The 14,396-nt window shown below is 35.3% G+C and overlaps 3 protein-coding genes across 6 annotated transcripts; all 3 read right to left on the bottom strand.

Annotated features, from left to right (window-relative positions):
* Window positions 1–222: 222 nt before the first annotated feature.
* Window positions 223–2,707, bottom strand: LOC107217505 (cytosolic non-specific dipeptidase-like). Its single transcript, XM_046736059.1, has 4 exons — window positions 2,632–2,707; window positions 1,465–2,011; window positions 632–812; window positions 223–441 (listed from the first exon to the last, which is right to left on the bottom strand). Exons 1-4 carry the CDS (start codon window positions 2,705–2,707, stop codon window positions 223–225), a joined length of 1,023 nt encoding a protein of 340 aa, XP_046592015.1.
* Window positions 2,708–3,036: 329 nt separating this feature from the next.
* LOC107217523 (15-hydroxyprostaglandin dehydrogenase [NAD(+)]) lies at window positions 3,037–8,560 on the bottom strand. 2 transcript variants are annotated; one of them, XM_015655085.2, is made up of 7 exons: window positions 7,746–8,560; window positions 6,067–6,210; window positions 4,967–5,090; window positions 4,745–4,851; window positions 4,347–4,520; window positions 4,092–4,246; window positions 3,037–3,902 (listed from the first exon to the last, which is right to left on the bottom strand). In XM_015655085.2, exons 2-7 carry the CDS (start codon window positions 6,157–6,159, stop codon window positions 3,788–3,790), a joined length of 768 nt encoding a protein of 255 aa, XP_015510571.2. In that variant the 5' UTR covers window positions 6,160–6,210; window positions 7,746–8,560; the 3' UTR covers window positions 3,037–3,787. The 2 variants fall into 2 exon arrangements, with proteins under 2 accessions (XP_015510571.2, XP_046590579.1); XM_046734623.1 differs by lacking the exon at window positions 7,746–8,560 and adding an exon at window positions 7,601–7,734.
* A 657-nt stretch (window positions 8,561–9,217) lies between these two features.
* On the bottom strand, window positions 9,218–12,921 carry LOC107217500 (18S rRNA aminocarboxypropyltransferase). 3 transcript variants are annotated; one of them, XM_046734619.1, is made up of 5 exons: window positions 12,823–12,921; window positions 10,611–10,804; window positions 10,382–10,545; window positions 9,607–9,994; window positions 9,218–9,482 (listed from the first exon to the last, which is right to left on the bottom strand). In XM_046734619.1, the coding sequence occupies exons 1-5, from the start codon at window positions 12,888–12,890 to the stop codon at window positions 9,385–9,387; spliced, it is 912 nt and encodes a 303-aa protein (XP_046590575.1). In that variant the 5' UTR covers window positions 12,891–12,921; the 3' UTR covers window positions 9,218–9,384. The 3 variants fall into 3 exon arrangements, with proteins under 3 accessions (XP_046590575.1, XP_046590576.1, XP_046590577.1); XM_046734620.1 differs by lacking the exon at window positions 12,823–12,921 and adding an exon at window positions 10,914–11,167; XM_046734621.1 differs by lacking the exon at window positions 12,823–12,921 and adding an exon at window positions 10,891–11,166.
* Window positions 12,922–14,396: the final 1,475 nt, after the last annotated feature.

Below are 14,396 nucleotides of genomic sequence, written 5' to 3'. Positions count from 1 at the left end.
TGAAGTTCGAAAGTAAACTGATAAAACAATTATATGAATTTACAAGACACCATTTTTTTTATACAATCCATAGCTGGGTGCCTTTTCTATCCAATCTCTAAAAAATCAGTCACCTTGTTTTTCTGATGCTCGTTACCATACACGTTATTTCAAATGAATTCATAATTAATAATATTATTGCATACTTATGCATTACCAATTTGATTTACTAATCTGTTGTTTTCATTGAGAGATGCTCAAATTATAGAAATAATTTGCTATCAGCTTAGTACCTTCCATGTAACATCTGAGTGTAATGCATTCTTCATCCTTGTGAATATTGGCTTCACCACTTACCAGAGGTAACAGAAGGATATTAGTTTTTGGCATGATTTGTTGAAATTCCAATAATGCTCGGTAAGAATTGCCTTCGCGAACCAAATTAGCTGGATCTTTATAAACCTATAATTACGTACAATTATTAAATATATTTAAATATATTAAACATATTTTCACACATTGTACAGAAAAAGATTTTTTTTTCTTTTTTTTCGAACATATCCATAAAACGATACTAAAATGGTATTTGTATAATAATATGTACAGAAATTAAAATATTTTTTACTGAAAAATATAAGAGAGTTTTTAAAACCTGTCTTGATGCGAGCTTTGCTGCTTCATAGTTCCAATGTCGATAATCTGCTATCCAAGGCCTCAAAGAATCTTCCATTCGTAGTCTTGCTCTGTTAGGACTGTTTCTCAACTTTAGCACGTTATTAAGGTGATCGCAAATTAATCTACACACTTTTTCTGGAGTTTGGTCAGGGACGATCCTTTTCAAATAGGCATAACGCTACATTAAAGTTATTATGTAAAAATTTAAGGGAGTACATATGAGAAGCTTGAAAAAGTAGATGAATTTTGGGAATCTAAATCTCTACAACCAATTATTCAATTCGATTAGGGTTTTCTATGATTTAAAATTATGTAGATCGAGCCTTATTTATGTATTATTTTTATTACAATCAGTTAATAGGGAGTATCGTTATTAACAAAAACGTGAACTATTCAGCTCGGTAAAATTTTTTGTGGTGCCCACGATTAGATATTTCAAAAATGGCTCAAATTATATACTTCACATTTCGATACAGTATACTTATATAGTTCATTGCCTTTTCGACGATGCCACTTTTCTTTTAATCAGCATAATTTTTTTTGGTAGTTTAATAAAAAAGTTGTAAAAAACATGTCACCGAGCGATATGGTTGACGTTAGTATCAATAATCATGCTTTCTATTGATTGATTATGATGAAAAAAACAATTGAATTAACCTTGATCTACATACTTTCAATTGAAACAAACGTCAACCCAATTAAATATTTTTTTCTGAGTAATAAATTCTCAAAATCCACCAACTTTTGTTAGAAATGTACTCGCATATACTCCTTTGAAATGTGTAAAAATTTTAATTCTCAACTTCATACCGTATAGAAAATCTTGCTTGAGCGGTCTTGGGGATTTTCAAATTAACAGGGCATTCACAGGGCGGCACGGTATTGACATAATGCAGATTGAAACTGGGATATCGCCAAGCATGCATTAGCGATTGCGAAAGACTGGTATCGTGGGAAAATTTCCTGATGCCCGAATCTTTCCTGTACTCATCAATGTTTAACTTCAACTGTGAATAAATTTTCTCCTCATCTGGGGTGACTTGCGCCATGTCTTTGTCAAGGCCTGGAATAACGAGCGTTCCACTCTTGTCCACCAAATGATTGACAATGTAAATCAAGTCCTGCAGTGGTTCTTGAACAATGCCTCCATATTCTCCACTGTCCAAATCTTCGATCAGACCCTCAATGGTCAAATTGAAGTAACACACCCCTCGACAGCCATACAAAATACAAGCATATGTGTTTCCTGTCCACTGACCATCAGTCATCAGCATGCAGTCGATGTTGGTCAGAAAACCAGTTCGTAAACTTTGTAGCATTTCTGCGATCCCTAGACTCTTACATTCGTTCATAGATTCTAGAATGATAACAACGATAGTTATGCAAAAATAAATAATAATAAATATGAATTGGATAACAATAGTTGACCACAAATTATCTTGATATTGATTGGGAGATTAATCCCTAAGGCTTGATAGGTATCGACGGCATGAAGAAAGCACAGTAACGGTCCCTTCATCTTTGCAGTGCCTCGACCGTAAAGTCTACCATTTTTTTCCTCTCTCAAAACGAAAGGATCTGCACCCCACTTATCTGATTGCACTTTGAACACGTCCAAATGACAATAATACAAAAGAGTTTTTTTTCTTCGGTCATTTCCTAGCGTAGCTAATATCACTGGTGGTATGTTCGTCTGTGAAATGAAGAGCAGTTCTGGCAGGGCTTAGTTTAAAACCCAACAATTATTGCAGCAGTGAAAAAAAATAAGCCATTTAAGTTCCTGTAGTAACCAGAGATTTCGGATAAACCTAATAGAATACCACAGCTGTCTGTGCGTCCAGACCTTATAATGAGTATTTTTCAGTTCTACCGCGAATCCAGTTCGAACCAATCGCGCTTGTAACCATTTTATGGCTGAGTCGACATGGTTTCGAGCCGAGGAATTTGAGCTGATATTTGGTATCTTGACCAACTCACGTAACTCCTCAATAAACTTTTTCTGCTGAGAGTCGATGTACTTGTAACACTTGACAACTTGCGATGGAATAGGCATATTCTTGATATATGTGCAAAACGCTCGAACAGGACACAAAGTATAAATTCGTGTAATAAAATCAGTGGCCAGTAAGATAGATCAATGTATTATTTCGTATTTTATATATATTATAATATTATATGATAATATGATTTGTTGAATTGCAAAAGTTTTTGACACCATCTGCACTTGTTTCTTGACATTCAACTGATAGATATAGTTTTATGTAATGTAATTGGCAGTTGAAAATTTGGCATTCGAAATGTTGCGTTACATTTTTACTGATTTTTATCACTAAACAATGGACTTATATTTGGATTTTTTATTTTTTGTTTTTCTCCTCTTTGTTTGTATTTTTTTTTTTTTTTCTTCATTATAATATAGTAAAGTACAAAAGAATGCGATACAAAAAATAAACATGATGTTATACATGTGTAATTATGTGTATGTATGTATGCGCAATATAATCGCTGGATATACGGTGAGGCCTCTATCTTTTATACTAGGGCCAATTTGAGCAAGACATTCTTAATCAGAAGCAAAGAATTTTCGATTCCCACTCATGGTACAGGCGTAGAGTGCTATTTTTTATAAATGAGTGATAATTATTGCAAACTCTAAATTACGCAAATTGTAATTATGTATTGTATTGCTATTGATAGTGCGATGCATAATTTTTTATACCTACTGTAATCAAAGTACAGAGTTGAACATATTTTCTGCTAATTTTACCATAATTTGTACGTTTATATAAAATGTGATTGCAGTGGCTTCACAGCTGTATACAAATAAGCGATGCTTCACATGCAGGACATGTTCGAAACCGAAAAATTTAACTAAAGTAATCCATATCGAAGACTACATAATTTTCAACAAATTTAACAATTCTAACAAACAATTTAAAAAGATTAGAATAGGATTATTGACAAAGCGTAAGAGAATACCTGTTCGAAGTTGTACATGGTCACCCTCGCGAAGCGTTTATACTTATTTCTATATTATTTAAATGGCGAAATGTATACTATCATTTAAGAATGTGCTTATCTTTATCTTTCATGAGTTACCATGATATTTAGTAAGTAACAAATAATATCTGATCTAATGATCAGCAAACGTAAGCTGATATGGTGGCTGACCATTTTCCACATACCAAATGCTACCACTTTTTCCCATGCTTATCACGTGGATTAACGCCTTTGCAACGTGTTCCGCTCTGAAAAGTAAAAACATGCGTTGTAGATGCTAGTGTAATTCTGTTTTGTTTACAGGTAATATCAAAATTAGCGTGCACAAATTTTTTAATAGAATACATGGTATATTTTTCAGAGCTTCGATAACTTTAATCCACTGTAACTGTGGCCTGTTAAAAAATTTGGGCCCAGATTTAGAAAGGTGAACTCACTTTTGAGGAACTGTGGCAGCTGTATCTCGACACCAAGCATCCTCATAACGTGTTGAAAATAACTGTTTTCCAACGTCACGTACCAAATGAGTGTCTGTCGCACTAGGGCACAGCGCCATTACTTTGATACCGGTCAGTCCAACATGATACTGATCCTGGAAAGAATTAAATTCAATGACATGAGAATTGTTATGAATTTTTTTCACTACAGAAATTACAAATAGTCTATGTAGAATAAAATTATGTGAAAATTACTCCGTATGCCCTCGTAAGGCCAACAATCGCTGTCTTCGTAGCCGAATAAATGGGGACGCTGACGTAAGGGTTGATTCCAACGTTGCTTCCTGTGTTGACGACAATGCCCCCTCTTCCACCACGGTCTGTTCCAAGAAAACGTTGAGCGAGAAGCGTACCGCGGATCACACCATTCTAAAAAAAATATTTGCGTAATCAGATGTAGATAGCTGCTCGTAGAATTATTCCACATTGTTTTCATTTTACTCGAAATCTATCACTCATAGTTTTACACTACGGGACATGAGATTCAATGTTTAATTATAATTTACACATATTGGGAATTCAATTAGGGATCCGTAACGTTGGAAGTTTGTAATTTTAAAATTGATTTGCTTGTTTTTGAAACAAAGTCTTACAAGATTGATGTCGACTTCCAGTTCCCAAAACCGATCGTTCATAATCCCTGCATTGTTTATGACTATGTCGAGTCGCCCAAAAGTTGCGATCGTGGTACGAAAAGATTCTGAAAGCAAAGCTTGAGTTATTCTGTAAGCTATTACAGTAAACAATAGAATACATGTTTCACATAAAAAATCACATTCTTTTTACAAAATATATTTATTTCAATGTCGACTTGCCTTCAAATTGTGGGTAATCAGTTACGTCACATGAACAAAATATTACACGGTCTTTTCCATGTCGTACAGCTAGACTCTCAACCAACTTCTCGCCATCCTCGACGTTGATGTCGCATATCGATACCTACAAGGCAGTTCATGCACAATTAGAACTGACAAAATGTCTAACAATAAGCTTATCTTAAATCTTTCCAGTCTCTGTACAGCTGAATTTGTGTGTGTATAATAGTCATGTTTTTTATACAGATATTGCTAAGAATTTAGAAAATTCTATCTTCAAATTTCCAGAGTTTGAAATTAACTAAGTTTTTACTTATGGGATTGTTTTTAAATTACATAATTAGACTTATGCGTCTGGGCGTCGTTACTATCATGAGTTTGAAAACTTCAAAGCTAGTTTTGATAAAAAAAAATTTGCCAGAATCTTTCAATGTTCACCTCAAAAATGACTCTAAATTTCTCTCAACTATTTTTAAACATGGTTCCCAGAACGACTTAAAATGCTTCTAAACAGTAGAAGTACACACAGTATTCAAAATTTTTGGTACAAATTAGCATACCTATAAATTAAAACACAGAGTATTATCCTTAGTTTTTTTAAGAAGTTGCTAAGAGTTTCTCAATTTTCGTTAATGGAATGCAATAATTTAATTATCCAATTTTGCCGATGGCTCCGAATATTTTATTTATATGTCATCTTTACTCATCGCTAGTGTAATTGTTGGAATTTTTGAGAACGAATAGTCGAATCAAATTATTGTATAATCGGGTACAAAAAGTCGGGTAATCTTATAAACTGCAATTGTCCGATTAATTTTAGAAACTTCAGAGAAATCTTCAGAGAATAGTATGAAAAAAAAATTTATCAGTTTGGAAAGAAAGGGAAGCATCTTTTCTTCCACGCATATTTCGAACAATATGATTGATAAACTGTAAGTTTTGAAGTCATTCTTGCAATCGCTTTTATTTATAATTTGGTCATCGGTTTAGCGGAATCGCACTTGTACTTCAAAAAGTACCGATTTCATAATGAAAGTGACGTTTTACTATTTAGTATTTATATTGCTATCACAGTAATTGACAATTTTCGAAGGTCTCACCTTGGCTCCATGATCGAGAAGCTCTTCGGCATAAGCTTTACCGATACCGGAAGCTGCCCCGGTCACAAGGGCCACGCGACCTTTAACTTCCATCCTTAGTGTTATATACTTATCTTTCGGGGATTCTTTTTACGCTAAAAATACCTGTAAAGCCAATATCGATCACGTGATTTATGGTAAACTGGTGAATTGAAATGGCAACCGAATAGAACGAGATTTTTTAGCGATAATATCGCAAACTTGAACGAATGCTAATAATATTAATTTAATCATTCAAATTCAGTTCTTGCAAATACTTTCGTTGAAATAACACCTTAGATTATTATATAGGATATGTTTTCTACCGAAAATCTATAGTTTTCGTCATGTTGAAGTTAGTAACATTATTGTGATGATTCATGCCGAGGATAAACCGTTATTTTGCGATTTTAGAACTGTTTGAAATTCAGTAAACCGTAATAAAACAAAACATACTCATATTTTACAATCTTAGTTCCTTCAAAATTATTGTAAAAATAAGAAACGTAATTTTTTCCGAACGTTTATTCCTTACGATATCGTTACTAACTTCAACCTCGTTCCTTTCCGCATCATTTTTATTACTCTTCTCTGTTACATGAAATCCATTTTACAAAATTAAAGAGATCGAATATTAATAAACGGGTTTTGAGAGAACCACGACTTTCGCTATTTTTGGAAAAACGAACGTGAGTCACTCAAACCAAGACTTACAATCCAAAGAAATAACTTTATTGACTCGTGTGCATACATTCGGTACTCGGTTCGTTAGACGAAGGTGTAAAATATCATCCCAGTAACACAAGCATATAGATTCAACCCCAGAAAAAAACTTATTTGAGACAATCAATCTGAGAAAAATTGTCCTACACTATGAGGAAAAAACAGGCACATGCAATTACCAACTCAATTTTTTTAATGAAATTCATTCGCTTTCAAGGTTACTATTATTTAGCATTTTCTCCCGCTGACGAGCGCAAAAGTATTGTACAACATACAGACCGATTATAAATTGAATGTATCATAAGTCAATTTCAGTAATTATGAATACCGAATTATATCGTGTGTTGTAAAGTCCGCAGATTTTTGAGTTATTAGGCTTTTGTCCAGTACTAAACAAGGAAACCCGGATGCAAACAAAAAGATATTTCATTCAATGTTTATGTGTGTATTTACGGCCAACAATATTTTTCATGAATCTTGCAGCCAACTTGTATGCATATTACATATTTCAAAGCGTATATGATTCACTCGGCCAAAGGGAGACATGATCAAGATTCAAGCATGTCCTGTATGTGTGTTCATATTGAGAGGTTTATTTTATATTATACACAGTTCTTAATTATGAAATGCGTTTAAATCAATACGAAGCGGTGATAAGCACGAGACCATCGTTAAGACACATAGAACAATCCACGTATACGATTATAACACGCAAATAGTATGAAAGATTAATGCGGCATGTTGATAATTGCAGTATTGAATGAAGCGTTTGGAATCTTCAGAAATAACGTACCAATTTTAACTAAATACATCGAATTTAATTATCTGTATATTAAAATTCCGATGTATTTGATTTAAAATGTAATATTCCCGGTACTATTCACTCACTAGCCGTGTACATTATTAAAATAAAAACAAGTACAGTTTCTTATATTTACCTTTTGTGAAACGCAGCACGTATCTCGTACTAAGCTGTACATGCGCTATTTATAACTGTTTAAATATCTATTTATATCTGTATAAATATCTATTCATCCGTGGAGAGATGTAGAACTCCAAAAATACGTAATGAGTATTGGGCGAAAGTTGCCGGTTGAAGCGAGAGGTGTGGTTGTCGAAAGGTCGAAAGTGCGGATATACCTGTGATATTTGTATGAATGTACACTATTGATTCGCGCGGTATTGCGTGCAGCGTGTTGCGTTTTCCCTTCTATATATCTAAACCTACATGCGCGTTCAACGTGCGTATAGAATAAGGCGTGCAGTCGCCGGACATAGACTTATAAAAGTATATGTCGCCGGATGGACGGAGCTCTAACCCTTAAATGCCTCAACTTTTCGCGTCTGAAGCCCCAACACTGGAATTTTAATCCCTTCGGCCTCGCCCAGTTTCGAGATCGCGCACTATGACCTAGCGTTTTGCCGTAATAGCGCGCATGTCTGGAATAAAAAATTTGCAAAACACATTTTTTCCGTCAATTAGGTAAAAGGTGAACTGGACGAAATTATAATCATTTCCGATTCACTCAACAGAAATTTATAATCCGAAATATTGTCTAGTTTGAAAGCGATCGAAGATTGTAATTTAGAAATAACTCCGATGACTAGTTTCTGAATTATTAAACTTTTGACTTTGCTGTCTATTGATTCTTTTGATCGTTTCATCTGATGCTCACTTTCTGATTCATGTTTTCTTATTACTGAAGAATACTGAGAAAAAAATTATTAATAAAAGTTCGTAAATCGAACAATAAGAACATAATAGCCTCAGTCGAATTCTTATAATAAAGGAACGAACTGCACAATAAAAACCTGATAAATATCCTATATACTTAATTAGATATATAAATTAATCGGAATTTGTTAATTGTTGTATATATCATTTTGTTTTCAAAATAATTTCTTGGATCAATACTGGCGGTTCAATTTATAAATTTTCACATACACATTAAAAATATTCATAAAGCACTATTATACTATTATATGCTATCGATTGTTGTACATAAAAAATGTCCCAATACAATAACATATTGAAAAAACTGTACACTATATGTTAGTTTTGTTACAATTTTATGATCTATGTATAATTAATCCATGTTTACCACTATTTTCCTAGTGTAAAACTTTTCGTCTTTTCCCAGTCTTTACCATAAACATATTCTGCAAACTCTTTTCTATAAAAGATGAGAATTTGCTGATTGAATATTATGTCATTTGCTTTGAAAGGGCTGATTGCTCAAGTGGATAAAAATTGAGGCAGGTTATTTTGAATGAATTAAATTGAATTTGAATTACTAATAACACAAATCTGAGAGCAACAAAGAGAGAAAAGACAATAGTTTCTTGGGTTTCACCAATGAAAGATCACGAATTATGAACTAAACACTTTATAATAAAATTAGACAACTGGTAATGAATAAAAAGTGTAATTACTTGGCTGACCTAACTTGGAATAATATGCAACATGGTATTCATTTGTTGAAAAAAAATCGCAAATTCTCAGTTTGAACAATGGAATTTACTAACGTGTTCTGGTTTATTCCGCTTTCAGATTACGTGGCAACCCTTTAATACCTATTATTTTCCTTCTGCAACTAAAATTGGCTCTGCAACCGATTTAGGAGTTTCCGTCTCCTCTTCGGATTCACTATCATAATGTGGGAGATCTGGTTCAGCTGAAATTGGGAACAACTGATTTTAGCTAACAATAAGTGAATATGGCATAATCCTGGATTCAATTATTTTTGGAGAAGGATTATGTGAAATTTAAATCATATACTTGATAACACAAGAACTTACAACTCCTTTGAGATTTCTCTGTCCTAGCATCGGCCAGGAATTTATTTTGAACCCTTATAACTTCTTCACTGTCCACGCAAAGCGCATATTTTTCTAATAGCTCCGAGTTTAGTTCCATGAAAGAATGACCCCAGGAAAATTTCCCAAGATAGTAAGCAGCTTCCTCGGGAAATCCAGTTATAATTAATGTCGCTGCAATTGCTTCGACACAGCTTAGTTGACATGGCTTTCCATAATTTATGGGATTAGCTGCGACCAGAAAAGGCAGCAGCCGAGGATATGGAGTTCGCATTCTTGCAAATGGTGTATCATCTAATCTTGCCCAGCTGCAGTCAACGACTGCACATCCGTGTTCACCAACAATATGTTTATCCAACGGGCTTACACACTACGACAAAAAGAGTTTTCAATCTCTATGCAATTTCGCAGCAGAACTTCGATTGACAGATTTTGACAATAATATTTTACTGATAGTTGTAGTGAGAAGTTTAGCGAAGTCGAATTTTTCCAGCGCATCGATAAGTTTGTTGTTTTAATTGTTTCATATTATTTTCACTGAGATAAAATTTGAAAATGAAACTCGAAAAATTTTAACTTGTTGGAATTCCTGACATGTAATTTTTTACGGATGCTTTTTAGTCCGCTGGGGTTAGCTTCATACATGGAACACAGCTATAGAGTGTTGGGTTTTCGCCATATTACCTCATACACACAAGAAAGCGATCTTGAAACAAAAGTAATCACCTACAAGAATATAATGAGAAGATTAAAATACCTTCTCACCAACTGGGGTCACAACCAAACCAGGAAATCTGGTTCCTAATCTCAAAGTTTCTACGAGACCGTGCCTGGAGAGTTTTCGGCCGGAACATTTCTTCGGGTCGCAATGTTCGAGATCCCACATCGCCACCGGGAATGAAACTCTGAAAGCCTCTTCAGCTGCAAAAGTTAAAATTGAGTATATCACGGCAATAAATAGCGTAGATCAAGTAGCCGTATCTAACCTCCAGCATCTTCAGAGTCCGACGGATCCGATCTGTCGCCTTCTTGACGATATTTCTCCTCTTTTCCAACCGAACGTCGTTTTCGGCGGTCTACGATTTTTCCTTTATATTTCTTGCTCCGTGACGACATTTTACGGCTAGTACAGACACGGTTATTCCGTGGACTGAAGATGCTTATATCTATATCCTCAGCACTGAAATATAGAAATATCCTCAGTCAACGAATATTCTGAGGATTTATACCTCGTTAGATTATTCACTAATAATGGGTTTGCACCACCAGGGTGTAGTAGTTGCGCAAACCATAAATGATTAGTTGCGTCTTCAGTAAACGTCAGCTGTGAGTACGGTGACATATCGCGTGATATCGCGACACGGTTTTGTTTTGGCTGTGCTACATATCCTGCAGGTGCATTTCGAAATTAGCTGGCAGCGCTAAATACTCCCTAGAACGGAGGCAGAGCTACTCACGAACTCCACGCAGTGACTCCACGACGCAAAAGAGATAAAAGATCGTTGATAGCAGTTGATAGCACTGCGAGCTAATATCAGAACGCACTCTGAAATGATAGAGTTTAGTGGATACATAAGTACGATTATGGCCGTAGTGACGTCATTAGACCGTCAGAACATTATTTACAAAGCGCGCAATTCAAATATACTACGCAACAATGTATAACAAAAAAGACGATATTCGCGATGCAATACGTTTCCTTTGCCTACAATGACTGGACAATTAATTTTTAGTAAATGGGCTGAATGTTTATAGAAAGAGAACGGCACGAGAACGTCAGTACCTATAGATTTATGATACACAGTTTAGTATACGCGGGCAGGCCCTTAGAGAAGCCCAAACGTCGATGAGAGTGTTACAATCGAATTGCTAGGGAATGTATGAGGTATTCCACGCGAACTCGACAAATGATTTTCCATCGCCATTTTTGATTTCGTTCACCATTTTTTTTACGATTGTCCTAACTCTAAACAGCACTCTTGAATTGAATACACACAAATGCGCGTGGGCTCGCACGCATGTGTGTATTACCATTATTATTGAAAATTAAGAAAAAACGTATATACAGAGATGAGTAGGGTATATAATATAAATTTATATTGAATTCGATTTTTCACTATTTATACTTGTTTCATCTGTAGCTTCTAAACTAAAAGCTGGTCCACTTCCATCTTGGTCTCAAATTTTCGATTTATATCAAAGAATTCATGAGGAAAACATGAAGCTAATCGATTGGGGCTATTTATTATAAAATTGGGTTTTCATCTTTTTGAGAGCAGTAAAAATCAAACCCGTGATCCAAAAAATCTGAGACCCGGTGAAAGATGTTTTTTGTCCGTTCTACACCATACCTAAAAATAAAAACAATCGCCCGTGGTAAGGTTTATACGTATGTTAATTGGTGTGGACTTCTTCATATATATATATATCTAACTGTGTTAAATGTATAAGCATATGTAATACAAAGCCGAAAAAAAGGCTTGAAGGGTTATTCCACGTTAGGAAATACAAAAATGTGACCATGACCTCACCGATTTCAACCAATTTTTCACAATTGTTTAGATTACTGACAAACGGTAAATCTCAAATCTTTATCCCCTGGGGACAAGCCTAGCGCTTGGAATCGATTTTTTCAGATTTTAACCTAATTTCGAGTTTTTAAATTTAAAAAATCGCGTCTTAGCTATACTTATTGCGTATTATAAGCTGTAAAAAAAATACGAAAAATGAAATAGATCGCAAATTTTCCGGGGAACATGATCCCACCATTAGTGTTCCGATATCTCTGCGTGGAAACTCGCTCGATCGGAAAAACCGAAAACATTGGAAAATCAAACATCTCAAAAATATTTGCTTCAAATTGGCACAAATTTTCAGGAAAGATTCTTGCAATCAATTTCATATTTTGTATTTTTTTTTTTAGCTGATAATTCGCAATAAATATAGCTAAAACACGATTTTTTCATTTAAAAACCCGAAACTAAGCCGAAAACCTAAAAAGTTGATTTCGTGCGCTACAGGCTTGTCTCCAGGGGCTAAAAATTTGGGATTTACCGTTTGTCAGCAATCTGAATAAGTGTGCAAAACTTGGTCGAAATCGGTGAGGTCATGGTGACAGTTTTGTTTTTCCTGACGTGGAATGCCCGCTAAGACTAATTACTTTTAAATGAAATGCAATATTATATATAGCCAGCTGACCTGTCCCTTTGCTTCTGGCCTTGGCGTTGTAAATTGGACCTTCGTGCTTCGAGTTTTTCGTTGCACATAAATTCAACTGAATTCTAAAACCATCAGCTGCGAGAGACTTGAATTCAAAATCAGTACGCCTGCAGATTATGTTATTCTCACAAGGCTGTTAGGCTGCAAGTCCCTTCTTATTGTTCGTATTTTCGTAACATGTGCATAAATTTTCTATTTTCTGACCAAATACTGCAGTCACGAATAAAGAACATAACAGTATAGAAACCTTTTGTTTGTTACGGGCTGAGGGTTACAAGGTTCAGCTTATCTTGCAGACAAAAAGAGGGTATTCCGGCATCTATCATCGGGTTAGAAATCGCAAATGCGCACCCTTCTAATCGTAAGCGGTTTCACGTGTGAACCGAAATATTGTGTTACGTTGAGTAAATCTTACAATTAATTTCGTCTGTGCACGCTGAACAGACTGTATCGCGGTTGACGGTACCGACGGAAAATGACAACGTGTCGCGGGGGATGGCAGTCATTGTAACAAATTTAGATCGTCAATTGTACGAATGGTAATTGGGAGTAGACCATTGGCTTTCCTCATATAGATTATTCCCTTGTTTGACCACACATTCTTAAGGTGCCTATCCACGTGAGAGTAAAATTTTCGACAGTCGCTCTCGAGAGCAGAACTCGCCTGCAGTGGACGCATTGCTGATCGTGAGTGTAACTCGCAGGCAGTAACGTCAAACTTGTCGATAGTAGACTCGTGAGAGCTTGCATTCAAGTGGAAAAGTTCAAACATGCTATCTGCACATAGTTACGGGCACTATATCACTATGCACTTGGACCAAAGAAAATACGTGTGCATTAATTAACCGAAGAATATATACAAAAATTCATCCACCTTTTTTCGCAATAGTCAGCCCAACAAATTTTAATCGAACTGCAGTCATTCGAATGCGATTCCGAAATTGACACGCGCCCGCTATTTTCAATTTACATACAAGATTCTTTGTAACACCGTTTTACAGTCTCTGTGTTACCCAAGAATTAACCAGCCATCTCCTACTTTTTTGTCATTTTCTTCCTCATAATTTCCAATGCAACAGTTATCGCTGCGGTAACTTATTGTTTATGAGACGCCATGGAGCAACTCTCAGAATTTACTCTCCGTAACTAGACACCTTTATACGATAAACTGGCTGCACGTGATTTCGTTTTAAGAAAGAGAGAGAGAAAGAGGAGAGAAACAGACTAAGAAAAGTAGAGCGGAGAGCGAAAGAGAGAGAACGTGTGTATAAAGAAGGAAGGCCTAACAATAAGCGACGCCCTTACTAATCTCCAGAGTGGGGAGAGAAACTGGACTGGCATTCTTTGCTTCCCGCGGGATAAAAACATCACGTTCGTCTCTGACTCCGATTAATTGAGTTCGCTCCAAGTTTCTTTTTACCTGTAGAATGATTTCATTTTGTTATAAAATTTTATTCTATGTTATAACGCGGCTAGATTCTTTCCGAATAAAATGTTATTTATGAGTTTGTTCAATCTAACTTCGTAGTCTACGTTGCTTGAAGTATATAGGG

Source organism: Neodiprion lecontei, chromosome 3, assembly GCF_021901455.1.
Source record: "Neodiprion lecontei isolate iyNeoLeco1 chromosome 3, iyNeoLeco1.1, whole genome shotgun sequence".
Classification (NCBI taxonomy): Eukaryota; Metazoa; Arthropoda; class Insecta; order Hymenoptera; family Diprionidae; genus Neodiprion; species Neodiprion lecontei.
The sequence above is the reverse complement of the archived record's forward strand: the minus strand, read 5'-3'. Positions and strand labels throughout refer to the sequence as shown.

Coding starts and splice junctions, on each gene's coding strand:
- LOC107217505 (XM_046736059.1), bottom strand. CDS start 2,707: ATGCCTATTCCATCGCAAGTTGTCAAGTGTTACAAGTACATCGACTCT. Junction 2,012..2,631: donor AAAGTTTATTGAGGAGTTAC/GTGAGTTGGTCA, acceptor TTATCATTCTAG/AATCTATGAACGAATGTAAG. Junction 442..631: donor CAAAGCTCGCATCAAGACAG/GTTTTAAAAACT, acceptor ACGTAATTATAG/GTTTATAAAGATCCAGCTAA.
- LOC107217523 (XM_015655085.2), bottom strand. CDS start 6,159: ATGGAAGTTAAAGGTCGCGTGGCCCTTGTGACCGGGGCAGCTTCCGGT. Junction 5,091..6,066: donor TTCTCGATCATGGAGCCAAG/GTGAGACCTTCG, acceptor ACTGCCTTGTAG/GTATCGATATGCGACATCAA. Junction 4,852..4,966: donor TGATTACCCACAATTTGAAG/GCAAGTCGACAT, acceptor CTTTGCTTTCAG/AATCTTTTCGTACCACGATC.
- LOC107217500 (XM_046734619.1), bottom strand. CDS start 12,890: ATGTGCAACGAAAAACTCGAAGCACGAAGGTCCAATTTACAACGCCAA. Junction 10,805..12,822: donor GGCCAGAAGCAAAGGGACAG/GTCAGCTGGCTA, acceptor TCTATATTTCAG/TGCTGAGGATATAGATATAA. Junction 9,995..10,381: donor TGACCCCAGTTGGTGAGAAG/GTATTTTAATCT, acceptor TTTTTGTCGTAG/TGTGTAAGCCCGTTGGATAA.